At 41.0% G+C, this 27,783-nt stretch overlaps 5 protein-coding genes across 8 annotated transcripts in view; 1 reads left to right on the top strand and 4 right to left on the bottom strand.

Moving 5' to 3' along the window:
* Cbp (carotenoid-binding protein) overlaps positions 1–2,947 on the bottom strand; it is a 40,922-nt gene extending 37,975 nt beyond the window's left edge. Inside the window, exon 1 of one of the 2 annotated variants that reach the window (XM_038014834.2) lies at positions 2,808–2,947. The gene's annotated coding sequence lies outside the window, so the exon portion shown is untranslated. 2 annotated transcript variants of the gene reach the window in all.
* LOC119629498 (uncharacterized) lies at positions 267–5,301 on the top strand. Of its 3 annotated transcripts, XR_005245492.2 has the most exons (5): positions 267–1,005; positions 1,883–3,024; positions 3,444–3,626; positions 4,237–4,316; positions 5,003–5,301. XR_005245492.2 is itself a non-coding variant. In XM_062673441.1 (4 exons), exons 2-4 carry the CDS (start codon positions 3,565–3,567, stop codon positions 5,179–5,181), a joined length of 321 nt encoding a protein of 106 aa, XP_062529425.1. In that variant the 5' UTR covers positions 2,949–3,123; positions 3,444–3,564; the 3' UTR covers positions 5,182–5,301. The 3 variants fall into 3 exon arrangements, 1 of the variants encoding a protein (XP_062529425.1); XR_009975417.1 differs by lacking the exon at positions 267–1,005 and having other exon boundaries at positions 2,890–3,024; positions 4,963–5,301; XM_062673441.1 differs by lacking the exon at positions 267–1,005 and having other exon boundaries at positions 2,949–3,123.
* On the bottom strand, positions 5,244–13,756 carry LOC105842582 (uncharacterized). The gene is made up of 4 exons (XM_012696437.4): positions 11,784–13,756; positions 9,632–9,788; positions 8,932–9,052; positions 5,244–7,410 (listed from the first exon to the last, which is right to left on the bottom strand). The coding sequence occupies exons 1-4, from the start codon at positions 12,860–12,862 to the stop codon at positions 7,190–7,192; spliced, it is 1,578 nt and encodes a 525-aa protein (XP_012551891.1). The 5' UTR covers positions 12,863–13,756; the 3' UTR covers positions 5,244–7,189.
* A 2,286-nt stretch (positions 13,757–16,042) lies between these two features.
* Positions 16,043–21,220, bottom strand: UGT33R2 (UDP-glycosyltransferase UGT33R2). The gene is given in 4 exon segments (NM_001257063.1): positions 16,043–16,316; positions 16,921–17,140; positions 18,582–18,804; positions 20,408–21,220. Coding segments are annotated over 4 exon segments (1,530 nt in total).
* Positions 21,221–24,016: 2,796 nt separating this feature from the next.
* Positions 24,017–25,481, bottom strand: LOC119629945 (UDP-glucuronosyltransferase 2B7). Its single transcript, XM_038017458.2, has one exon. It carries the CDS (start codon positions 25,455–25,457, stop codon positions 24,603–24,605), a length of 855 nt encoding a protein of 284 aa, XP_037873386.1. The 5' UTR covers positions 25,458–25,481; the 3' UTR covers positions 24,017–24,602.
* Between the last annotated feature and the right edge of the window lie 2,302 nt (positions 25,482–27,783).

Genomic DNA, 27,783 nt, shown 5'->3' with positions numbered 1-27,783 from the left:
AGCACCCAAACAATCTGGCTACCGCCTTGAAAAAACGAAGTTACGGTAAACGGCTCAAGAGAAAAGAAGTCATATAGTAGTTCAATGACAAATCTCAAATTTAGAGTAGATGGCTCGCTGGAGTCACGCTCTTACTGACTAAGAAAATTTCAACGCATCTAATAAAAGTACTGGATACTGATTGTAAATAAAAAAAAAATAAAAAAAATTAAAAAAACTTTGTTATCAATTCATCCAATTAAGAAGTAAATTGGTACACTTGTAGTGCACAGGAATATCAACAGATAACATGTGGCACACGAATAGTTTACAATAGTGATAGAATAGTGTAGTGATAATCGAATAGAATAGTGATATTCGTCAAAGAGTGGGTCAGAGTGACATTAGTATTATTACAATTCGTTTATTTATAACCCATTGTGAATGATAACACAATGTTATCATACATGACAGGCACGGAAATACAAAGTTTAATCGTAAACTTATTTAAAAGGATTCTTTAACCACATCACAAAGTTGTGACTGTCTATCTATCTGTCTATATAATCTATTTTTGGCACGGAATGAAAAAAATTATTTCTATTTTTCCATTTTTATAATATGCATATAAACTTCAAAGATAACCTGGTACCACTAGATCGTGTGGTCTAACAATACAACGTAATCAGAATAAGTGGTGAAAATTAGATAGGCAATTGAGCATAGGAGCATGCTTTCTGACAAAGCCCGTAGGATTGTCAACCTGAAGTGGCAATGGGCAGCCCAGATAAAAAGATCGTACTGCCGGTTGGACAGATATATTATAGAGTGGAGACCACGTACTGGCAAGTGCAGTGTGGGACGGCCACCTACCAGATGGACTCACAAGCTAATGAAAATTTCTGGGTCACGTTGGATGCAGGTGGTAACGGATCAGTCGCAGCGGAGATTGATTGGAGTGGCCTATGCTCAACAGAGGACAGCTATAGGCGAGATGTTAATGTTGTTAATGTTTGCATTAGATTGGTGAGTAAACTCAAAGTCATGTTAAACAGTTACTGGAGACACAGGAACATCAGAACGTGACCTCTGTCACTCACCGGGTGATATGGGGTCAATATATCAATGCTATTTTGTAATGGCTGTCAAAGTCTTAAAACTGAACTGCGTGACTGCTTCACCGAAGAAATGGGCAGGATGGTAGAATCTACCAGAAGAGGCTTACAAAGTGCGTAGCGATACGAAATCTTAGGTTATTTAATTAAATGAAGAATCTCTTTTTTACCCAAGTTTGATGCAAATGGAATAATTTGATTCGAGTCCTTGAAATATAAGAAAATCAATTACTACATGCTTTGGAGAGTAAACTAACAATATTTCCAATTATTTTTTTTCTTTAAAAAATTCAGTTACATTTTTTTTTTTTATTGCCTTTGTAGGCAGACGATCGTACGGCCCACCTGATGGTAAGTGGTTACCGTCGCCCATGGACTTCAGTAATGCCAGGAGCAGAGCCAAGCCGCTGCCTACTGAAATAGTACATACTTGTAAGTTACAATACAATAATAAGTAGAGACACAGAAAGTAAAACTAAATTGAATATATAGGCTAATGATAGCCATACATATATTTTTCCATAAAATTTTGCAATACATACAAAAAAAACAATTAACAAGAACTTAATTGGACATAATAGGACACAAAGGAACTTAGACTCCAACTTCTTTCCCACAAAGCTAGAGACAGTGAATGCTGTAATAGCATGTTAGTTAGTTGTACATATCAACAACCTCACTGAGGAACGGAAAGTAAAATAAACTAACCCGAGACCATAAAAGTCATTTTATCTTACCTTTAGGGCTGGGATATTAATATATCAATTAATCATTTCACTAACTTTCAGCTTGAATGGGGCTTGTAACCACTTACAATCAGGTAATGTACGGGCTAACTAATACTACTTGGGATACGATATGGGGCCTATCAGTAAATAAAACCAGAATAATTCTAGCAAACATCACAATATTTTACTTTTCAACAAATTTTGGTTTAAATCTTTAGAACTCATTTTACAAAATTGCAAATATTATTGTGATAAAAAGATTGAAGTTAATTAACATGTTTTGTACTCATGTTTGTGTTATTATGTGCGTAAATAACATTTCTTAGTTATTTTCCATAAACTATTAAAATGGATACCCATATTTTGAACAAAGATCAGAGAGATTTAACAGAAAAACTTAATCATAAAATATCACAAACAATTCGTTCATGTAATCATAAAGTTAAGCCAATAAACCAATGTTTAGAAAAAATTACACAAACAAAGACTCACCAATTACCAACTCTTTGGTCCAAATGCAAATAAACTTATTAACTTGTCATAAAATGCATAATTCGATGGGTATAAATTGAAATGCAGTTAATGGCACGTTACTAATAATTATACATCTCGTTGTGAGATTGTTTCAATTAATTTTATGTTATCAAACAATTGTATTGTTATCAAATTAGCACAGTAAGGTGATTAAATCGCTGCAAGTTTATTTTCTATGTTTTAGTTTGGTTCGAGACGCGTTTCCTACACAACGTGATCTCAAACATATTTGTTGGTATCTTTGTCTCGAGCACGAATCACAACAGTTGTCAAGCTGTTCTTATGCTATAAAAGTGGCTGAAATCTGAACTTTTATATGGAACAGAATATTTCACACCTTTGACACTTGACAGTACCTTTCCGTTTCACGAAAACCATGAATTCAAGAAAATCACTTCAAATAAATAGTTTTTCAAACATATTTTATGATCTACGCTCAAAAAATACTTACTGTATAATTTCATAGAGCAGGTGCACAATAAAACATTTAATCAAATACTTTCACTTCATTGTACAAAACATAATTAAAATTAGTCAAATGAATAACACAAAGGCGATCTTATCGCTATCAGCCGTCTACCTGGTAACCGGTAATCAATTAAGAAAGCGGTGACGCACAAGTTCAGTATACGCTGCCGCCTAAAATCAATTTACGCAGGTGCACAGAGGTATGAGTGACACAATTTTTGCAACTTTACAGCAGAGTCATTTCAAGTTTTTAAGATGGAAACAATATCAAAAAAACCTTCTTCAGCTATATGAATGGGGTAAACATAATTGAAGTTCAAACTGTTGATGCTAATACCAACTAAGACGGACCTTTAATTACAAAGCTATATGTCTCGTGTTAAGCGAAATATCACCTATACCAAATAGCCTTTCACTGTGGCTCTTGATATCTACGTACATACTCTTCTTCTTATGAGTTGGCATCTTCATTTCTGAAAGTCGTGCCTAGTTTGATGACTGTTCTCTCATCACCCGCAGTACAACTTCTTTCCGCGTGTTTATACTACTACACTATATGCCTTTTTAGCTTCATTTGAATGTATAATAATTATTGTACGCTTTGATTTACTGGTTGTAGGACCTCTTGTGAGTCTCTGGTAAGACCTCTGATAGGTTATCGAGGATGAGCGTGATGATTTAAAGAGCGGTTCTCCTCACTAGACTTGGATTGTGATCAAATTAAGGCCTTAGATGGGACAATGTTCACGGAATGCACCATTTGCGATGTGACAGTCAGAGATCCGGACGATCATAAGAACAGGTGAGAGGATGTTTTGTTGGTGTCGCAATACTGGTGGTAGGAGCTCTTGTAAGTCTGTACGGGTAGGTACCACCGTCTTGCCTATTTCTGCCGTGAAGCAGTAATGCGTTTCGGTTTGAAGGGTGGGGCAGCCGTTGTAACCATACTGAGACCTTAGAACTTATATCTCAAGCTGGATGGCGCATTTACGTCGTAGATGTCTATGGGCTCCAGTAATCACTTAACGCCAGGTGGGCTGTGAGCTCGGCCACCCATCTAAGCAACTAAGCAATAAACAAATAATTTAAATATATATATTTAAATACCCGTTGAATTGCATTGTATGCAGGCAAATAAGAAAAGGTAAGGAAAGAAGTAGGTATGGAATTTAAAATAAAACACAAATCAATTTTGTCGTCAGGAAAATCTAAGATTTAATCCTTTAGTCCAGGGGCTCTCAAACTTATTTTGTCTACTGTCCACTTTGAGAATAAATTATTTTTTAGCGCCCCCATTTTTTCACTTACTTAAAATCCACTACACCGAGAGCTCAGTCGGTGTCTAAGAGTCCTCCTAGATGAAATTACAAATGGCATCCTAAACCTCTACATAACACCCCCTTTTTTTCTAGGTCTCTTACCGCCCCCCTTTTGGCCCGCAGCGCCCAAAAGGGGGCGTTATCGCCCGCTTTGGGAAAGATTAGTTTAGCAGGTAAACTTTCATCTGCATTTGCATGCTCAAGCCTAATTTTACCAAATATTATTGTTGACTATTATTGATTATCATTTAACATTACTTCATTTAATCTAAATGGCATTTCGTCGTTGTCAAACCAAAATCTGCTACCTATGTGCACTTTTTGAGATTTTGACCTTTTCGTAACTTTATGACCTTTTCGTATAGTTCACAGCCCTGTCTACCGTATAAAAAAACTGTTAAGTGTCTATAGCTTTAATATTTATCTATAGCTTTCATTTGATATAGTACTTAAAAATTCACCTGCATATAAAATTTTATACGAAAATGTTTTTACTCGTTAATTCAAAATAGAGTTTTTGTACATAGCAGGTTTTGGTTTGACAGCGACAATTTAGAAAAATCCGTCCGGGCGTAGCTGGAATAAGCCCTTGGGCTAATAGGGAACAGGTAGGAAAAAAAGCTGTATTAGAGACTTTAATTTACCTTGTTGATGTCTGTGGACTCCAGTAACCACTAAATATTTTTTATGTGTGTTTTTTTGGCACAAGACCACCTTCCAGTTCTTAAAGTCCCTACATTTGTTGCGTGACGTCATTTGCAACAGACTTTAATAAAGGGATTATGGTAAGGTTCATCATCATCATCATCATCATTTCAGCCTATCGCCGTCCACTGCTGAACATAGGCCTCTCCAACAGATTTCCAGTGCGACCGGTCCATTGCCACCTGCATCCAACGAGACCCAGCGCTTTTTATTAGGTCGTCGGTCCATCTAGTAGGTGGCCGTCCCACACTGCGCTTGCCAGTACGTGGTCGCCACTCCAGGATCTTTCTGCCCCATCGACCGTCCTCTCTTCGTGCTATGTGGCCATGGTAAGGTTACATAAAAAAATATTTACTCAAGAATATGAAAACGAAGGAAAGAAAGAGACAAACAAATAAGCGAACAATTTTTATTTTCACAATTATTAACATTTGTATTAAATTATTTGCATTACTTATTGTCTAATTATGTCCATATCCTTATTATTCTCATAGGTACCTACTATTACTTAAACAAGATTAGTGAGAGAGTTGAAGTATTTAAAACTCTAATTTACGTATATATATTAGAAAATAATTAATTAGTAGGCTTTTAATAAAACACATTCGTCTCTCTTCGACTTGAGGAACTCATAAATTAATAAAAAAAAAAAACTATGTTACAAGAGAATACATAAAATTTGCTTTTTTTTATTGCTTAGATAGGTGGACGAGCTCACAGCCCACCTGGTGTTAAGTGGTTACCGGAGCCCATAGACATCGACAACGTAAATGCGCCACCCACCTTGAGATAAGTTCTAACGTCTCAAGTATAGTTACAACGGCTGCCCCGCCCTTCAAACTGAAACGCATTACTGCTTCACGGCAGAAATTGGCAGGGTGGTGGTGCCTACCCGCGCGGAGCGAAAAAATAAAATAAACTTTTCGGACTCACAAGAGGTCCTACCACCAGTATATGCTCCAATATTAATTAACGTTAGAAAATGTTTTTTTTTATTTTTATTGCTTAGATGGATTGACGAGCTAACAGCCCACCTGGTGTTAAGTGGTTACCGGAACCCATAGACATCTACAACGTAAATGCGCCACCCACCTCGAGATATAAGTTCTAAGGTCTCAGTATAGTTACAACGGCTACCCCACCCTTCGAGTCGAAACGCATTACTGCTTCACGGCGGAAATAGGCGGGGTGGTGGTACCTACCCGTGCGGACTCACAACAGGTCCTACCACCAGTGATTACGCAAATTATAATTTTGCGGGTTTGGTTTTTATTACACGATGTTATTCCTTCACCGTGGAAGTCAATCGTGAACATTTGTTGAGTACGTATTTCATTAGAAAAATTGGTACCCGCCTGCGGGATTCGAACACCGGCACATCGCTACATACGAATGCACCGGACGGACGTCTTATCCCTTAGGCCACGACGACTTCAAATGTATATGTGTTAATTAAGTTTTAAATTGAAATAGTAAATATACTTATATACTTTTTGGTGTATTTAATCAATTATATAATACCTATTAACTATGAATTTTACAATATAATTATACAAACTTTTATACGTTTTTTTTTAAGTTAATCGTGAACCAATTTTAAATGACTTATTTCAAAGATATTCTCTTAGATTCATCTATCATACTTACGCAATACCTTTTCTTTGGCTAATTAGAAAAAAAAAAAAAATTTAATTACAAATAAAAGTGTTACTTATGTAGATAATTAATTTTTATTTATTACAAAAAAGGCCGTAATTCATTTATAATAAATATAAATAATTGTACAGAAATGTTTTAATGTCGAATTTTTGGCGTTCTACAGCCTTATGCTTATTGAGGGTTGAAGTAAGGAGTACCATCTCTTCAATGTATTCAAAAGTGTCCGCGGGATAGGAGCCAAATAAGGTAGCGCAATATGCAACATTGTAGGAACGTGCTTTTGTTGGCATTATACTTACTAGAAGCCTTTGCCTCAAAAATGACAGTGACGTTTGCGCAAATTCAAAACTGTCATTTAATCTAAATAAAAGCAACGAAATTGCTAGAATGTTTGTAATCGCGTTGTCCTTGCTGTAGCACGTAACGTTGTGTAAGCACGCACAAAAATTCAACACTAAATCGACTTTCATTTTACATTTCGATTTTGCTGCCATCAGCCCACTGAGTTTCTCACCGGATCTTCTCAGTGGGTCGCGTTTCCGATCCGCTGGTAGATTCTGCGAAGCACTGCTCTTGTTAAGACCAGTGTTAGCAACACTCCGTTTTGAGCCCCGTGAGCTCACATGTTAGGGCGAAGCTGAAATAGCCTCTCAAGCATAGGATAAAAAGCTGCAATTTAACCTCAATAACGTACACTGGCGACTCTGTTGTCTGGCGGGTCGCTCGCGCAGCAGTAAGACACGACGGCGCCCAGACAGGCCACACCCAGCGCGAGTACGGACACAGCGCAGACCGCGCCCGATGTTATATCGCTCAGTGGCGTCCCGGACTTCGGCTGTACCGACAGCAGAACAAGTAGCCCGAAAGCGCTGAGCAGCGAGAAAGACGATAGCACTATGTACCCTGCAAGAAAAGCTCGGTGTTAGTATTAGAGACAAGTGCACACAGTATATATTTCACTATATTCACTACTAGAGACCCGCCCTCGCTTCGCTTCGGAAACATGAAATTTTATTATTGATTATTTACGACATTACATTAGAAACCTCAAAAATAACAGTATTTCTCCACTATTTAATGGATGTTATTATACATATAAACCTTCCTCCTCAATCACTCTATCTATTAAAAAAGCCGCATCTAAATCTGTTGCATAGTTTTAAAGATTGAAGCATGCATAGGGACAGACAGATATAGGGACAGAGAAAGCGACTTTGTTTTATACTATGTAGTGATGAATTGCTGTTCGTTAGTCTCGCTAAAACTCGAGAACGGCTGGACCGTTTTGGATAATTTTGGTTTTGAATGATGTGTGGTAGTCCAGAGAAGGTTTAAAACGTAGATAAATGAATGAAAATGCTCGGAATTAAATAAAAATAACAATTTCGTTTTTCCTTTGATGTGTCTCCCGTCGGGCAGATTCCTTTTGTTTGTTTTAAGCGACGGCACCGAGAGGAAAGGGAAGAGCGTTTTTTTTCCTCCTACCTAAGCTGATAGCCTTGAGAGGCTATTTCAGCGTAGCCTTAAGTAGTAGGTGAGCTCACGGGGCTCAAACCTGACGACGTTGCTAACACTAAGCCTAGCAAGAGCAGTGCTTCGCAGAATCTACCACTGGATCGGAAACGCGACCCACTGAGAAAATCCGGCGAGAAACTCAGTGGGCTGTGTCTGTGGGTTAATTTACTCGTCGAGCCCTTCGTCGCAAGCAACGGGTTCGACGAGAACGATGACCGGTGCTTGAGGTACCTAAAAACACTTGCTTTCCATTCTGTCCGCAGGATCGGAAGAGCAAACCATAGACAGCTGCATTTATACACAATGCAGGGCATTCAATATCAAGCCAAGATTTAATGCATACTTATTCCCTAACATTCTTAATAATTATTACGTTGAATGCCATGCATGGTGGACCTAGCTGCCACCAATTTGTTGAATTGAGAAAAGATAAAGTCGTCGTGGCTTAAAGGACAAGAATAAAATAGAAATTAAAAGATTAACGACAACAATGACGGCAACCGTGCCGTGTAATATCGGTCTAATTGTTTAAAATTTTGAATTGTCATTGGTCCTTGACAATAAATAAAATAAAATAGCCTGTATTTCCTTATCCTGTTTAGTTAGTTATTATTGTTTTGCTTATTGTCTAAATGTTAGTAAGAGTTAGTTTTTGTTATTGGATATGGACCCCTCCTCGGGTGAAGGCCTCCTCCAGTCCTTTCCACTGTTCTCTGTTCTTGCCAATAGTTGATCCTTGATAAATTTACCAAATTACTAGCTAATCCGTCGTTTTGAAGTCAAAATCACGGTTGAAGATTCCGTTACATACATACTAAAATCTTAGGAAGCTAAATAAAAGCGTGTCAATGATACCAAAATAGAGCCTGTTTGCATATATAGCTTTGAAACATAACTAGTTATATTTACCTGATACGTAATTTCTGTTAGGTAACAGCCTGTGTCTTTTCGATCTGAAACCTAAAAGTCCTAGGATGAAACAGGTGAAACCTGATAGCACGCTAAAGTCTAGGTAATATTTGCGACCGATCTGAAACAATAGAAATCAAAACGTTAACTCAAAATAAATTACTATACATTTTTAAATGACTTCAAAAAAGGAGGAGGTTCTCAATTAGACTGTATGTTTTTTGTTTATGTTTGTTACCTCATAACTTTTGACTGGGTGAATCCATTTTGATGATTCTTTTTTTATTAGAAAGCTGACGCTTCCTCTGTGGTCCCATAACGCGTTAAAACTGTAAAATCGGAGGATACAGCTAGAATTTTGTCTAATACCGGTTTTTTAAGGATCAAATTGCTGTGGGAAAATGAAACAAAGCCGCTGAACGTAACTTCTCGGGATCCTCCAATAAGACCACTGAAAAAGTCTCAGTAGGTAAATGACCACCATTTTACTGAGATTATATTTCAACCCATATCATCTCATTTCATTTCATCCCAGTTGATTAATGTCCCAAAAATCATCATTTCATTTCACTCCATATTATCATTTTCCATAAAAATAACAATATAAATTAAAATAAGACTTGACCTAAAGGTCTTAGTGACCAGGTCATAAAATCCCAAAAAAAAAAAAAAAATTTAGCCAACAAAAATATGAACTCACAGCATACATCATATAGAAACTTAGGCCGGTGCTGAGTCCTCCACAGAGGGTCAATATCAGCGTTGCTATCGTCAATGATGCGGTGCCCGGAGTCGTCTTCAAGCTTGATATGGACTTGTACGTGTCTTCTGATATTGTCGACGGCGGTGGTGCCACTCTGGAATATAGAGAAACTCCAGTTAAGAAGCGCTTAGAGAAAAGAGTCTAGGTCAACGGTCATCGAAGCCTCTGGCTTGAGAGAAAAGGCAAGTTTTTATTTTTATTTTATTGTCCTGTTTTTATTGCTTACATGGGTGGACGAGCTTACGATGAAAGGCGATTGCATGCAGCAGAGATGCGAATGTTGCGATGGATGTGTGGAGTAACGAGAATAGATAGAATACGGAATGAACATGTTAGAGGGAGTCTGAAAGTGACACCTGTGACAGCGAAGCTGAGGAGTGCGCGTTTGGGATGGTATGGACATGTGATGAGACGAAATAACAATGAGGTTGGTAAGAGAGTGTTAACTATGAATGTGGAAGGATATAGAGGAAGAGGTAGACCTAAGAAGAAATGGATGGATTGCGTGAAAGACGATATGGGTAAGAGTAAGAGTGAGCGAAGAAATGGTATATGATAGAAGAGTATGGAAGGAGAAAACATGTTGCGCCGACCCCAGGTGACCGGAAGAAGGGCAGGGCATTGATGATGATGGGTGGACGAGCTCACAGCCCGCCTGGTCTTAAGTGGTTACTGGAGCCCATAGACATCCACAACGTAAATGCGCCATCCATCTTGATATATAAGTTCTAAGGTCTCAAGTATAGTTACAACGGCTGCCCCACCCTTCAAACCGAAACGCATTACTGCTTCACGGCAGAAATAGGCAGGGTGGGACCCACCCACGCGGACTCACAAGAGGTCCTACCACCAGTAAGACAGACGTGTAGACAGACGAGCATACGGCCCACCTGATGGTAAATGGTTATCGTCGCTCATGGACGTCAACAATTCCAGGGGCAGAGCCAAGCCGATGCCTACCGTTAAGTGCTCTCCACAAGCTTCGTTTGAAGAAGGACATGTCATAGCGCTCGGGAAACACCGTGGAGGGGAGCTCATTCCAAAGCTAGATGGTACGTAGCAAAAAGATCTCTGGAAGCGCACTGTGGATGAACGCAGTGGCTCCAGGTAGTATGGATGAACTCTACTCCGGTGGCGGGCGGTGAGATAGTAAAAACGAGATGATGGGATAATCTCTCCCATCAGAGAGACAAAGAAAAGTTAAATAACATTGAAAATGAGGTAGGTATAATCTATGCAACAGGCTTTATCGCTAAAGGCCATCTCTTCTGTGCCAAAACCGTAATAACTAATCGTCGGAAACAAAAGCGAGATTAAACCGTAAAATTACGTTAAATTAAGACTACGATACGCGAATACCCAAGAAAATACTAGATTTTTCTTATCTCTTCTTAGCCGATTTGGGCATGGCGACCACTACCCTTTCTAATTATCACGGTGTTCTCATGTGTGGCTAATATATCTGATGTTACTCCTGAAAATTCATAAATGCACAATGCGTATAAGTGAGCACACCATTATAATAATTAATTTTAAGAGATATCACAAGACGAACGTGCTTTCAATACATCGCGACGAGCATCTCTTTTAGAGCAGCATTTCTCCTCAAAGTTATTTACTTTAGTTTTCATCAACTACTTCCATTCGGGTCGTTGAAAATTAGACAAAATACGAACAGTTCTATGCCAATAGCAATAAAAATCAAAACTATATATGTAGTTATCTGATAGTTCTTAAGTGTATCACCTACGGGAATCGACGTCGCCCTAAACACGTCATTACGGATCCTCCCGATCCATTAACGGTGCTTTTAGGTACCTCAAGCACCGGTCACCGTCCGCGAATTAACCCATAGACACAGCCCACTGAGTTTCTCGCCGGATCTTCTCAGTGGATCGCGTTTCCGATCCGGCGGTAGATTCTACGAAGCACTGCTCTTGCTAGGGCCAGTGTTAGCAACACTGGTTTGAGCCCCGTGAGCTCACCTACATGTTAGGGCGAAGCTGAAATAACCTCTCAAAGCTATCAGCATAGGAAGGACAAAAAAAAATTCCAACAGGCTGGGTGTAGACCATTCAAAAATACTAACCTTGGTACGATAACAGCCGTATTCTTGTCTCTTCTCCTCTCCCTTCTGCTCTCTCTGCTTAAATCTCTCTCAAAACTGTCCCTGCTCTTCTCTCGGACGCTAGTCACAAACACGTCCGGCCTGTCCGCATCGTCTCCAATTCCATAACTCAACTTCTGTTGGGCTTTAGGTGAAATAGGCGATGTGTTCCGTGAGAGAGTGAGATTAGCGCACGATCTGGATCGAGCCACTCCGTCGGTCGGAGTGCTGGATACCATTCTTTGAGGCGTGCCGTACTTAATGGGGCTCGCTTGGTTTTTATTAGGTGTTATCCTCACAGACGGCTGTGAGGGATAGCTTCTCAATTTCCGCGGAGTCGACAATAATTCGTGAAGTTTCTGCGTGGCTATCAGGTTCTGCTGCGACATGACAGGAGAACTGAATGTCACCGCGTTCTTTCTGACCGGCTCGACGTCATCTGTGGGCACGATCGCGTATCTATGCGTTCTGCCATTGACCGTTTTCACTATTTCCGTAGGTATCTCCTTCAATTCGTTCTCGTCGGGTCCGTCCACGTTGTATTCCTCGATTTCACTGGGATCTGCTTCAACTATACGTTTCTTTGTCGGCGAATAATCAAAATCATCCATATCGCGTATAATTTCGTAACGATCCTTAAGCGTGTCGACGCCGTCATTGTGGATGGTGATATTAAGCTTTGAATTCCTTTCCTGTTTGAACTGCGCCATTTCTAGGTCTTCGCTTCGAGTTCTGCATCGGACGCGTCTCGTCGGCTTGTGGACCAGGGACGCCTGTCTCTGGAACCTGGGCTGGTATTTGAGCGGTTTCGGCGGTAATTCCGGGGGCTCGTCTCTGTTACGACCTGCCGGAGACATCCTTATTGGGTTGTCTGAAATATCCGTTCTGACTATACGGTTGCAGACCTCGATCTTCCTCGGCGAATTACCTCCCAGAGGAGGCATTCGTGGTCTGTCGGGTGCCACTATTTTGGTAACGCATGCCTTCTGAAAGACCACTTCGCTCTGTGAACAGAATGCTGGGTTCGAATAATATTTGTATACGATTTTAGGCGAGTCCATTTTTGTCTGATCTTTCCCGCCTTCGTGTTTCCTGAAGCGTGATTCCGCTTCGCTTTCCTCGAAGGGTGCTTCTTAGGCTGGAACGGTGAACGTCTCTTAGTAGCAACAAAAAGCCTTTCTGAAGAACTGTTTGCACATCGTCATGTTAACAAGAAAACAAATAACTTAAAATACTTTTTTAAAATGAGGTCATCGACCCTAATGGCGCACTAATTTCGTAACTGTTTTATTTTTCTCTTAAATACACTTGACTGTTTAAGCACAAACAAATTATTCACATTGTTTATTACGAAATGTACATTTAATTTTTTTCAATATAGAATCACAATATACACATCCTACCGTTTCCGAATTCAACCGTCGACTGAAGGGGAATTCGAATTTCAAAATTTAAAAAAAGCCGGGAAACGACAAACGACTCTCGCGCACCCCTGCGAAGCGGCACGCGCTATGAATTCCAACAAAAAAACATACATACTAATACCATCCGTAGTTCATTACATTACAGTCCATTTTTCCCTGCTCATAGTCTGTCTATAGAATAATATTTTTCCAGGAAAACAAGAAAGTTTGATATACAACTATGACTCTATAGTACTCCAACATAAGTTAGAGAATTTTGTGAATGAAATCTGTAAGATAGTTCGTTTTAGTTCCGTCGCTTTTGTTGTGCAATTATTGAATGAACAAAAGGGCGATCTTATATGGGGTGATTACGGGGTCCCGTTTTATTTGATGGAAAGCGAAGTTTTATAGTATTATTATTAAGCTCGACTACCAAAGCATTAGATTCTAGATGTCGGTACATAGAAAACATAAATTTTGTATGTAAATTGTAGACTTTTTTTTTGTTTATTTATTCATAGGTTTGGACTGTATTGATAGATCAAAATTTGATCTATGGTCTTCCGAATTTACCTATAGACTGTTGCATAGTATACAAATTGTACGAACCCGTTGAGTTCTTGGCGGATCTTCTCAGCGGATCGCGATTCTGATCCGATGGTAGTAGCATCATTCGCGAAACAGCTACCCTTGAGTTGTTAGGTCTTCTCCGCAGACCTTCGGACTGCTGTTAGCAAATCCCTTTTCTACTGATGGAGGCCATGCCACCCATCTGTTCTGGTGAAACTGGAAAGGCCTCCGGGCCAACGGAATTCTTTCATTAAAATTTTTCATATTTACTGGTGGTAGGACCTCTTGTGAGCCCACGCGGGTAGGTACCACCACCCTGCCTATTTCTGCCGTGAAGCAGTAATGCATTTCGGTTTGAAGGGTGGGGTAGCCGTTGTGACTATACTGAGACCTTAGAACTTGTATCTTAAGGTGGGTGGCGTATTTACGTTGTAGATGTCCATGGGGTCCAGTAACCACTTAACACCAGGTGGGCTGTGAGCTCGTCCACTCATCTAAGCAATAAAAAAAAAACTGCCGGTTGACGAATTTTCGATAAAAAAAATTAATTACTTTATAACGTTAAAATTCAAGTCGAGTGTTCCACCGGTGTTTTTAATAATAATAGTAAGTAGGGGTCGCACGTGCTGTGTAACGGTCGCGCGCATCTGTCCCCGCAGCTGCTTCAGGGGTGAACAACAATTTTACAAAACAGTCGACGATTAGGTCCCTTATTTTTAACCGACTTCAAAAAAGAAGGAAGTTCTCAATTCGACTGTATGTAATTTTTTTATTTTTTTTGTTAGGTACCTCATAACTTTTGACTGGGTGAATCGATTTTGATGATTCTTTTTTTATTACAAAGCTGACGCTTCCCGTGTGGTCCAGTTCTGATAATGGTATACATGAGAAAACTATATAAGTCTTAAATTTGCATTAAGTACGTGCGCGACAAATAGATGAATAACTCAATAACTCGATATCACACCAACCGATTTCGATGATTATTGTTTTTAGTGTATATTAATTTGTTTTGGATTTTTTTTTTCTATTTGAAGTCGGTTTTTTTTAAAGCATGTCTATTTACAATTATTAACACACTTTCATTAATTCGTTGTGGACGTTTGCTCGCATATAACGGAATATTTCAGTCTTTTTATTCTATTTCAGCTACGTCTGAACGGGTAGGCGAGCTCACGGACTCACCTTGAGAGAATTTGCTAGCCCTAATACTGCTAACACTAGCCCTAATAATAGCTGTGCTTCGCAGAACTTACCGACGGATCGTGATCGCGACCCACTGATAAGAAACCCGAAACTCAATGGGCTTTCAAAGTGTATTTTCAGTGACTCCAAAATTTTTAGTGGCGGTAGGACCTCTTGTGACTCAATCTTTTAGGCGGGATCCCAAACACATACAACATTTAATGTTGAAAATACGTGCTAATTTACGTTTCAACCAATCGATTATTTAAAGTTGGCAGTATTTGAAATGTTGCCTATCCCTGTTTGATTACGCGTCGTGGACGCAGTCAATACTCCCTTGTATCGTAATGACATTGACGTTTCTTTGTGTGACAGTTTATATATTTGTTTGTCTATGTGTATGGAACAATTCTTAAAAACATTAAGTCACTTAATAAGCTTAATACAAAAATCGATTTTCTATCGATATTTCGCAGCGATCGTTCATTTATGAGCCCTTTTGGATAGGCACTAGAGTGGGTTAGAACCCAAACACAATTAAAACAGTAATATGAATGGACTCCGAAAGCCTTACACACGAGCTTGGCCGTAAATTCTTTTTTCATTTTATTTTTATTGCTTAGATGTGTGGACGAGCTCACAGCCCACCTGGTTGTTAAGTGTAAATGCGCCACCCATCTTGAGATATAAGTTCTAAGGTCTCAGTATAGTTACAACGGCTGCCCCGCCCTTCAAACGGAACCACATTACTGCTTCACGGCAGAAATAGGCAGGGCGGTTGTACCTACCCGTGCGGACTCACAAGAGGTCCAACTACCAGTAATTAGGCAAATTATAATTTTGCGGGTTCTTATTTTTATTACACGATGTTATTCCTTCACTGTGGAAGTCAATCGTGAACATTTGTTAAGAACGTATTTGATTAGAAAAATTGGTACCCACCTGCGGGATTCGAACACCGTTGTTGCATCGCTATATAGGTACGAATGACCGGACGTCTTATCCTTTAGGCCACGACGACTACAAACATTATCATTATGCCAACAACTGCAGCAGGAATTAATAAAAACTCGAATTATTTCAAATTTTAATTCCGAAACCCTTAAGAAGTGACTTCAGAATAAGCACAGCGGTCCAAGCGATGAGGCTGCTGACGCACACACAGCAGCAGACGACGAGGAGAAGCAGCTCGTGGTTCAGATAGTCCAGGAGGTGCATGTCTGCGGCCGGCGCGCGCATGTGGGCGGCGCCCCCGGGCCGCAGCAGGCGCTCCGTCCACCAGGCCACGCGTTGCGCCGGGGACAGCCGGACGTCGCTCACCAGGCCACGGAATCTCAACACGCTACTCCGGTACCTGGAGTATCACATTCACACTCAGACTATACTGGCTTCTGGTTTAGTATCAGACACATCGGGTCCACTAATTTAGATGTATCTTATTAGCACTAGTGGTCCCCCGGTGGTCGAAATTCGACTATAATTAATTGAAATTATAAGTTTGTACACTATTATGGTTCTATTGTCAAATGCTATTTATTATACTTCTATAGTCATAGATTGCGCCAAGACTACACTTTAGACAAATAATATTATAGATAAACAATATTAATCTATTCTCAATTTGACCACAGACTGTAACATTAAAGAAAAGAGTATGCGAAAAGAATACATATGCATGTGTGTGTCAAATACATGGTAGTGTGTAATGTTTTCTTTATTGCCTTAAGGATTTTTTTATGGATAATTCATAAAAATATTAGTATTCTGCACTCCTTCTCTGTATTCTCTATAAGTGTAGGAAATTTCACACTCCTCCGTCCGCGCAATTTTCGTAAAAAGGGGTACAAAGTTTTTGCTTCACGTGTTAATAACGTAAATACATATTATTATTATAAATCTCAGCTACAGTTTCTCTCTGTAATTAAAGTTAAGAAATATAAACTTAACAATTCACCAACTTATCGTTCTCTATGACTTCCACAATGGCCGCTTTGAACTCCTCAGCAGTAACGGTTTCCGCATCCAGATACAACCCCATGCCGTGGTGAACGTAATTGTCCACGTTCAGCCATTGATCAGCCAGGAATGGTATCCCGATCAGAGGTAGCCCGCATTCTATAGCCTCTTCTGACGTCTACAGCCCTGCCTGGGTTATCACCAGCTTCACGTTCGGATGTCCTGGGTAATAAAAGGGTTTTACAAATTACTTTATTGAGCAGAGGTGACCAGCTCGAGCGCACTGGAGTAACCACTGTCGCAGTCTTCAGACAAGAAGACGTGTTTGCGGTAGACCCAAACAAAACGGCCTCAATAATGTGAAGGACCCTTTAGCTAGGCGGAACTAGGGATTAGGTAAAAAATCAGACAAGAAAGTCAATATACAGGTGCCTACAGAGATCTTTTTTTTTATATTGCTTAGATGGGCGGACGAGCTCAAAACCCACCTGGTGTTAAGTGGTTATTGGAGCCCACAGACATCTACAACGTAAATGCGCCACCCACCTTGAGATATAAGTTCTAAGGTCTCAAGTAAAAGTCTCAACAACGGTTGCCCTACCCTTCAAACCGAAACACATTACTGCTTCACGGCAGAAATAGGCAGGGTGGTGGTACCTACCTGTGCGGACTCACAAGAGGTCCTTGTAAAAATCGAAAGCCGCTTCTACACTATAGTAGTCTTCTAGGCCTTAGGATGAAGTTTGACCAAATATCTCAAAGCTGTTGTTGCTTAAGTGTTGGACGACGAGCTCATGGCCCACCTGGTGTTAAGTGGTTACCGGAGCCCATAGACATCTACAACGTAATGCTGTCACCCACCTAGAGATATGAGCTGTAAGGTCTCAGTATAGTGATAACGGCTGTTGTACAAAGCATTACTACTTCACGGCAAAAATAGGCAGGGTGGTGATACCTACCTTGCGGACTCATAAGATGTCCTACTACCAGGTAAAAGTATTCCCCTATTTTTTCATGAATAATCAGAAGGATTTGGAGAGGCGCCTGCCGTTTTGCTTGAGAGCGGCTAAGTGGCCGATCCTAACAGGCGCTATCGGGCCTGACGCTTTACTTGAGAGCGGGTAAGTGCTGGATCCCAGCAGGCGCTATTGGAATCTGCACGCGCCGTCTCGTCTCCCACGAGCGATCAGTTCAATACGTGATTCAAACGAAGGACGACCACATATCTTTATGTACAAATTAACTCTACAATTTCGTATTTAGAATCTTTCGTAACATAAACAGAAGTACAACAATCCAAATATGATTTTACTCATATAAGTGAAATAAATAAATAAATAATAAAATAAATATTTAATAACAATGACGCCATGTTAACTGGTTCCGTGCTATGTTCGTAAAGAACTTGTGTTACAGGTACCAGATAACGGAAATAATATATATTTAATATTTAATATACATCCATAACCCTGGAAAAGACATTTATATTTATAATACAAATATCTTCCCTTGGCGGGATTCGAAACCGCGACTTCCTTGTGTAGTGACCATGTCACTTAGTACTACACCAGACGGCCGTTAAATCACAGTCCTGTGAAGACAACCATACGCTGCGACGGCGGAACCTTCACTCGACATTACCCTCAAGAAACTAGACACTCACTGAAGACATCAGCCTGCGGGAACCACCGTCCGGTCTTGACGTTCTCCGGCATCCCCTCCACCACGTCGAGGTCCCACTTCCACAGCACCTTGTACGGCAGCTCACGGAATACGCTCGCGAACATCTGCGTCAGCTGACGAGGCAGCTTTGAAGGAGGAACGTTTGTGCCGAAGCTCATGTAGATCACGCCGGTGTCAGATGAATCCAAATACGCTTGGAGATCCTGGAGGTAAAAACGTATACAACTTACTGGTGGTAGGACCTCTTGTGAGTCAGCACGGGTAGGTACCACCGCCTTACCTATTTCTGTTTCGTGAAGCAGTAATGCGTTTCGGTCTGAAGGGTAGGGCAGCCGTTGTAACTATACTGAGATCTTAGAACTTACATCTCAAGGTGGGTGGCGCATTTACGTTGTAGATGTCTATGGGCTCCAGTAACCACTTAACACCAAGTGGGCTGTGAGTTCGTCCACCCATCTAAGCAATAAAAATAAAATAAAATACAAGCTGGATTTTGAAAGATTTTTTCCAGCATACACAGACTCAACTGAGATTTTTGTTTATTGCTAAGATGAGCGGACAAGCTCACGATATGGTATTAAAATGGTTACCGGTGCCCATACACATTAGCAACGTAAATGCCGCCACCCACCTTGAGACGGCTGCCCCGCCTTTCAAACCGGAACGCATTACTGCTTCACGACAGAAATATGCGGTGGTACCTACCCGTGCGGACTTAAAAGACGCCCCACCACCAGTACCTAATTACACGAATTATAATTTTTTGGGTTTGATTTTTATTACACGACGTTATTCCTTCACCGCGGAAGTCAATCGTGAGCATTTGTTGATTACGTAAAAGATGTTGAGCGCATTCATAACCTTAAAAGCAGTTTTGAATTTAGAGTTTACACGCTTGTGACGCCGCCTCTTTAGGATCCATTGAATCCTCCTTGAAGACGTAAGATTTTCTTTCATAAATCGATCGCCAAAGAATGTAATTTTGAATTTTGAACTCACCCACGACACATTCGCATTCCCGTTTCTCTACGAGCATCACGCAATACACGAGTGTTACTAAGTAAGTTAAGCCCGTTTTTTGCACCGCTATCGCATAATACAAGAGCTTTTATTAATACTAGAGGTCCCGCAGTAGTCGAAATTCGACTATAACTAATTGGAATTGTAAGTTTGTACAATATTATGATTGTATTTTATACTTCTATAATCACAAATTTCGCCATGACTACACTATAAAAAATATTAACTATAACAAACAATATTTAATCTATTCTCAATTTGACAACAGACGTCAAGAACAAAAGTTTGACAATAAACAGTATGCATGCGTGTGTGCGTCAAATACATGGTATGTAGTGTGTGTAATGTTTTCTTTATTGATTTAATGTATCTTTTATGCATTATTTAAAAAAAATATTAGCATTGTGCACTTCTTCTCTATATTCTCTATAAGTGTGGAAAGTTTCATACTCCTCCGTCCGCGCAAATTTCGTAAAAAGGGATACAAAGTTTTTGCTTCACGTATTAATATATAGATTAAAAGTACTCGCCCCCCGTTCGCCGCTGAAATAACTATTGAGGAACCCTACCGCTCGAGAGGACGAGGACTAAAAAAACATCAGGTGAGTGACGAGTTTAGTATTCTCTAATTCAAGCTGTACTTTTCCAGCTTAACCGCGCCGCTGAAATACCGCCTGTGAGAGAACCCTCAGCGATGGGCACGACCTTGACTGACTTCCATCCGGGTCATATGCCCGTCAGCATTTACGAATAAAACAAAACCTCAAGTGAGACCACAAAACTCACCCTTGGCAATTCCTTCGCAGGATTACGATTGATATTCCCGATGTAATGAACGTTCTGCGGCAAAGGACGGTTATTGTCCCACAACGGGTTCAAGTTCAAGAGCATGGCGTCCACGTTCCTCCTTAAACTCCTAAGAGGAGGTGCATCATTGAAAATACCTTTTAAAATCTCATCCTCTTTGGCCTCGTTCGCATCAAAAACCGATTGCACGTGCAGATATCTAAGCATTTCGCTAATCCTTTCCGAGGTCGTTAGGTCGTAGATCTTCTGATGAAATAACGAAGGGTGATAAGTCCAATAGTCGGGCAGGCCCATGGTGTCAGGGTTGCCGGGACTAGTGCCCATGGAACTGATCTGCAGCACTGGAACTTTGTACAGGTACGACCAGATCAATATCGGTTGAAACCAAGCTTCTAAAATTAGCAGATCGAATTGGGCATTACGGATCAATTTCTCAACATCCGCCAAACGAAGTTGCTCTGCAAATATCTTCGGCATAACCTCAAAAATAACATTTACGCCGTCGTAAATAAAGTTGTCTTTCCCGAATTTAGTTATTGAAACTTCCTGGTTCCACAGCGAATAAGAGATCGGACCCGCGTCGATTTCCGTGAGGTTCCGTGGGGTATCTCCCTTCGGATACGCTGGGTTCGTGGTTATAAATGTTACTTGATGGTTCTTGGTTAGCTCTTCGATTATTGGGCGGAAGATCAGCTGATGGCTGTATGCCGGTGTGGGCACGATAATAAGAATCCTTGCCGTGTGCGTGTGCGGCGCACAAAAGGCTAACGCTATGACCACCCTCAGGATCATGGTACGTTCCGCGCTGTGGCTTCACCAGCCTTTGTTATCCGTTAGATTGTTTTTGTATATGTACCCAGCAGTATGTTAAATTTGAGATATATATTTGGGCTACGCAATATCAAGCGATTGTGTCCTTCGTTTTTAATCCTACGTTAAAGTTGTTGCATTCAAATGACTCGAGAAGTGTCTTTTTTTTCTTCCAAGCGTTTTCCCGGTTTGGTCCGCTTTTCTACCTTTTTTTTTTGTTTTATTGCCGTGTAGGCAGACGAGCATACGGCCCACCTGATGGTAAGTGGTCACCGTCGCTCATGGACGTCAGCAATGCCAGGGGCAGAGCCAAGCCGCTGCCTACCATAAAGTAGGTACTCTCCGCAAGCCTCGTTGGAAGAAGGACATGTCATAGCGCTCGGAAAACACCATGGAGGGGAGTTCATTCCAAAGCCGGATGGTACGTGGCAAAAAAGATCTTTGGAAACGCACTGTCGATGAACGCAGCGGTTCCAGATAATATGGATGAACTCTACTCCGATGGCGGGAGGTGCGATGATAAAAATGAGATGAGGGAATCATCTCGAATAATTCCTCAGAGCATTCCCCATGGACCATACGGTATAAAACACAGAGAGAACCGAAGTCCCTCCGTAGACCCAGAGGTTCCAAGCGATCCGCGAGAGCAGGATTATCGACCATCCGAACAGCCCGTTTCTGTATGGAGTCAAATGGAAGTAGCTGGTATTTGGGAGCCCCGGCCCAGAGGTGAGAGCAGTACTCCACGCGAGGTTGGACCTGAGCTTTATAAAGCGCAAGTCTCTGTCCAGGCGTGAAATACCGCTTCGCTCTGTTGAGAACTCCCAACATTTTAGAGGCCAATTTGGCTTTACCTTCCAAATGACTCCGAAACTGGACATCGCTCGAAATATCGACCCCCAGAATCCCGATACTCGCGGAAAGCTGCAGGGATACTCCTTGAAATTCCGGCGCCATGACAAAAGGGTCCTTCTTCGCAGTGAACGCGCAAACCTGTGTCTTCAATGGGTTGAACTGAACTGAATTCAGTTCACCCCACTTGGAGACCCGCCCCAGAGAGTTCTCCACTTCAGACACAAGTTTTAATCGCCTCTCGTGTACAACGCTTCGAGAGAGACTCTGATGGCCGATATATCGCGCATCCCCCGTGCTATCATCCGCATAGCAATGCATGCCATCAATAGATAGCATGTCACTGATATGCAGTATGTAAAGCGTGGGGGAGAGCACCGAACCTTGTGGAACACCAGCGTTGATGGTCATGGTATCGGAGCAGCAGCCGTCGACGACAACTGTGGTGCTTCGTCCATCCAAAAAGCTAGCGATCCACTTGCAGAGTCCCTCAGGGATCCCGTATGCTGGAAGCTTCGATAGAAGTGCCCTATGCCAGACCCTGTCGAAGGCCTTCGCGATGTCAAGGCTCACAGCGAGAGCCTCGCCCTTGCTTTCCAAGGCTTCAGCCCATTTATGTGTGAGGTATACAAGAAGATCGCCAGCTGAGCGACCATGACGGAAACCGTACTGCCGGTCACTGATCAGCTGGCGATCCTCAAGATACTTAAGAAGTTGGATGTTTATGATTCGTTCCATCACCTTGGAAAGCAAGAAAGCTATCGCGATAGGTCTGTAATTCGAGGGGTCCGACCGGTCACCCTTTTTGGGGATAGGGTGGACATGAAAGGAGACTGAAACGATTACATACATTTTTGGGCCCGAATGTAACGTGATGAAACTAATATGAATTAATAGATTCAGATTTATCAGTACCTTGCTGAAAATTATAAAAAATTTCTCAATCTGAGAGCCGAGTTAATAAAGATTTAGTAAAAGTTAGGTTATGTTACAATCTCTTTAAAAGAGCTGAATAATAACTTATTTAAGCATAAGTAAATGTTTATTATATCCATTGGATTATCTTTTAAATGTCATATTATGAATGAATATCAATGATATATATCAGGTATGGAATATGGAATTGCTATCCCACAATTCACACAGCGATCCATAATTTCAACAGTATCCAATGCAACAATTTCAAGTCAAACGTGTGAGCGATCTTCGGTGTCCAGTGTAGAAGCAATTGTCGTACAAGGCTGGCAGAGTTGGAATCCGTAATAATAAAGCAGTGATCGTTGAAAATATAAAAACAGTCCGATAGATACACACTCAAAATGCGTCGAAGATACAAAGCGAGTAGAGCAGAGAAAACCAACAAACGCCAAAAAATAATTGTATAATCTATGAACAAACGTCATGTCAGCTTACTGTCAAAGCTGTCATCAAAAATACAATCGATTTTAATCGATTTGAAATCGATAATCATATTATTTTGTTAAGTAATAATAGACTTTTTCTTCATTTTTGTATATAATCGCAATTAAATCCGGCGTATACCGCACTTGTATACAACAAGTATAAATTGCTCATTTGATTACTTTGCTTTAATTACCTAGTGCAATGTTTTTCTTTTTATAATCCTGTAATCGATTAATTAAATCGATCACACCGTTATACCGACAAAAACTAACATTCTCATTTTTCTCCGGTCCCAGAAAGAGGATTGAGGTGATTTTTTATATTCTTATATAAAAAAATATGGCAAATTTTTTAGACTACATTCCAAGTTATTACATTTTTGGCCCACGATTTTCCGTCTCCTTTCGCCAAGACTACATACACTATAGAAAAATATTAGTAAAGACAAATTTAATCTATTCTCAATTTGACCACAGACGTCAAGATCAAAAGTTTTATAATAAATAGTATGCATGCGTGTGTTCGTCAAATACATGGTAGTGTGTGTAATGTTTTTTTTATTGATTTAATGTATTTTTTAGGCATAATTTAAAAAAATATTAACATTCTGCACTACTTCTCTATATTCTCTATAAGTGTGGGAAATTTCATACTCCTCCGTCCGCGCAATTTTCGTAAAAAGGGATACAAAGTTTTTCCTTCACGTATTAATATGTAGATTTTCATAAATCGATCGCCAAAGAATGTAATTTTGAATTTTGAACTCACCCACGACACATTCGCATTCCTGCTGCTCTACGAGCATCACGCAATATGCGAGCATTATTAAGTAAATTAAGCCCGCTTTTTGCACCCCTATCGCATAATACGACAGTTTTTATTATTATTAAAAGTACTCGCCTCCCTTTCGCCGCTGAAATAACCATTGAGGAACCCTACCGCTGACGAGGACTAAAAGAACAGCAGGTGAGTGAAGAGTTTAGTATTCTGTAATTCAAGCTGTACTTTCCCAGCATAACTGCGCCGCTGAAATACCGCCTGTGAGAGATCCCTCAGCGATGGGCACGATCTTCACTGACTTCCATCCGGGTCGTATGCCTGTCAGTCTTTACGAATAACACAAAACCTTACGTGAAATCACAAAACTCACCCTTGGCAATTCCTTCGCAGGATTACGATTGATATTCCCGATGTAATGAACGTTCTGCGGCAAAGGACGGTTATTGTCCCACAACGGGTTCAAATTCAAGAGCATGGCGTCCACGTTCCTCCTTAAACTCCTGAGAGGAGGTGCATCATTGAAAATACCTTTTAAAATCTCATCCTCTCTGGCCTCGTTCGCATCAAAAACCGATTGCACGTGTAGATATCTAAGTATTTCGCTAATCCTTTCCGAGGTCGTTAGGTCGTAGATCTTCTGATGAAATAACGAAGGGTGATAAGTCCAATGGTTGGGCAGGCCCATGGTTTCAGGGTTACCAGGAGCAGTGCCCATGGAACTGACCAGCAGCACTGGAACTTTGTACAGGTACGACCAGATCAATATCGGTCGGAACCAAGCTTCTAAAATTAGCAGATCGAATTGGGTATTACGGATCAATTTCTCAACATCCGCCAAACGAAGTTGCTCTGCAAATATCTTCGGCATAACCTCAAAAGTAACATTTACGCCGTCGTAAATAAATTTGTCTTTCCCGAATTTAGCTATTGAAAATTCCGGGCTCCACATCGAGTAAGAGATCGGACCCGTGTCGATTTCCGTGAGGTTCCGTGGGGTATCTCCCTTCGGATACGCTGGGTTCGTGGTTATAAATGTTACTTGATGGTTCTTGATTAGCTCTTCGATTATTGGGCGGAAGATCAGCTGATGGCAGTATGACGGTGTGGGCACGACAATAAGAATCCTTGCCGTGTGCGTGTGCGGCGCACAAAAGGCTAACGCTATGACCACCCTCAGGATCATGGTGTACGTTTCGCGCTGTGGCTTCACCAGCCTTTGTTATCTACTAGACTGTTTTTGTTTATGTACCCACTACTATGTTGAATTCGAAATATATATTTGGATTACACAATATCATGCGATTGTGTTCTTCGTTTTTAATACTACTTTAAAGTTGTTGCATTCAAATGACTCGAGAAGTGGCTTTTTTTTCTTCCGAGCGTTTTCCCGGTTTGGTGCCAGGGTCGGCTTTTCTAATTAAGCTCTTTCACTAACGCCCGGTCTTCGACATCCTTCTGGGTGGGGTCATTCTCCTCCATATCCGCTTTTACCACATTCAAGAAGTGTAAAAGTACCCAAATCGTCGAAAGCGATATAATGACAATAAGAAATGCAAGATTAAACAGTAAAAGTATGTGGTGTTGTTTATTGTCACCGGAATCTATAGGACCAAAGGATCTAATGGAGCATCCACCGTCGAGTCGCAATTCTATACTATACCTAATGATTGTTTCTTCAAATCGGAAGGCATGGCGGTTTAGCGGCATAAATAGGCTATAGTTATACTTAACCGGGCTTACAAGACTAACTCACCAGTTATTACGGGAAATTAAAGCTACAACGAATTTGGTATTTATGACACGATCTTATTCCTTCACCGTTAAAGCCATTCGTGAGCATTTGTTAAGATCCTTTGGTATCTTTGAAACCGTAGTTAAGGTACCTGCCAACCTATTAATATCCCACCATACAAGCCATGAAAGTTTACGCAAGCTTTTTATTTATTCATTTTTTATTGCTTAGATGGGTGGACGAGCTCACAGCCCACCTGGTGTTAAGTGGCTACTGAAGCCCATAGACATCTATAGCGTAAATACACCACTCACCTTGATATATAAGTTCTAAGGTCTGCGTATAGTTACAACGGCTGCCCCACCCTTCAAACCGAAACGCATTACTGCTTCACGGCAGAAATAGGCAGGGTGGTGGTACCTACCCGTGCGGACTCACAAGAGGTTCTACCACCAGTACAAGCGGGATGGTTGTGCCTACCCTCGAGCTCACTATACGAGTAACGATACAAACAATATTGCTACTACTTCATATTATGGTTCACTTCATATGGTTACTTCACTTGGTTTTATTAGATACGTTATTTGGCGTGAGAATTTTGGTCCATTTGGTTATTTTTAATTCTGGGAACCATGTCTCGATACGAGCACACATTACGTCTTATCCGTTAGGCCACTGACGTTTGGTCGGATGTGGCGCCGCGAGTCTGGTTGTAGTGTTGACCGTGGGAACACCTTACTGTGCCCGGTTTCGGACCTCGGGCGGAGATCGGACGTTGAATGTGAGAGTGCAAAGGGAGTCGTTTGGTAGGTAAGACCCTTAACCATCTTAGAGCCCACGATCCGCTCCCAACATCCGGGGACCTTAAAGACTCATACAGCCCGCGCGGTCTCTAAGCACGGAACATATGAGGTTTTTTTTTTCTTTCCTATATTGGTGGACGAGCTCATAGCCCACCTGGTGTTAAGTGGTTACTGGAGCCCATGGACGTCTACAACGTAAATGCGCCACCCACCTTGAGATATAAGTTCTAAGATCTCAGTATAGTTACAATCGGATAGGATCGGCCTTATGCCCGAAAAAAAATCATAATTATACATCTCATGTTATTATACTAGTGCTGCTTGACATAATGTAACCTAAATTGAATTGTGCTTAGACATTCGCTGACGTACGAGCGTATTATAAAATTAATTTATATTCAAACGTATGTACGCTCTGTGTACACAGCTGAGAATATTAGTAATCTAATACACATTTCAATTTTGTTTTTGTTTTGAAAGAAGGATCCGTTCGGTTTTATTTTGCGGGTTTCTTTACCAGAACCCGGTCGAGCGTATCGCTGCGTGTATGCCGCTGATCTATGGGTCCGCGACTTGTCAACCAAAAGAGCCAAATATAGATGGCACACAATTGAAATTTATTCACGATCCACTCGCGAAGCAGTTGCCTTTGAGTTTTTTATTGCTTAGATGGGTGGACGAGCTCACAGCCCACCTGGTGTTAAGTGGTTACTGCAGCCCATCTACAACGTAAATGCGCCACCCACCTTAAGATATAAGTTCTAAGGTCGCAGTATAGTTACCACGGCTGCTCCAGCCTTCAAACCGAAACGCATTACAGCTTCACGGCAGAAATAGGCGGGGTGGTGGTACCTACCCGTGCGGACTCACAAGAGGTCCTACCACCAGTAAACCAGGTATCCGCCGGAACCGAGTCGTCGACCATCGCCACGACGATTCCGTCTGCCGAGCAGTCTCGCGAGAGTCACTTATCT

The sequence above is a fragment of the Bombyx mori genome, chromosome 2, assembly GCF_030269925.1.
Source record: "Bombyx mori chromosome 2, ASM3026992v2".
Lineage (NCBI taxonomy): Eukaryota > Metazoa > Arthropoda > Insecta > Lepidoptera > Bombycidae > Bombyx > Bombyx mori.
The sequence above is the reverse complement of the archived record's forward strand: the minus strand, read 5'-3'. Positions and strand labels throughout refer to the sequence as shown.

Coding starts and splice junctions, on each gene's coding strand:
- LOC119629498 (XM_062673441.1), top strand. CDS start 3,565: ATGTTCACGGAATGCACCATTTGCGATGTGACAGTCAGAGATCCGGAC. Junction 3,627..4,236: donor CCGGACGATCATAAGAACAG/GTGAGAGGATGT, acceptor CTTTTTTTCTAG/GTCTCTTACCGCCCCCCTTT. Junction 4,317..5,002: donor GGGAAAGATTAGTTTAGCAG/GTAAACTTTCAT, acceptor CCTCTCCAACAG/ATTTCCAGTGCGACCGGTCC.
- LOC105842582 (XM_012696437.4), bottom strand. CDS start 12,862: ATGGACTCGCCTAAAATCGTATACAAATATTATTCGAACCCAGCATTC. Junction 9,053..9,631: donor GTTTCTATATGATGTATGCT/GTGAGTTCATAT, acceptor CTATTGTTTCAG/ATCGGTCGCAAATATTACCT. Junction 7,411..8,931: donor TAACAGAAATTACGTATCAG/GTAAATATAACT, acceptor CTTTTCTTGCAG/GGTACATAGTGCTATCGTCT.
- LOC119629945 (XM_038017458.2), bottom strand. CDS start 25,457: ATGATCCTGAGGGTGGTCATAGCGTTAGCCTTTTGTGCGCCGCACACG.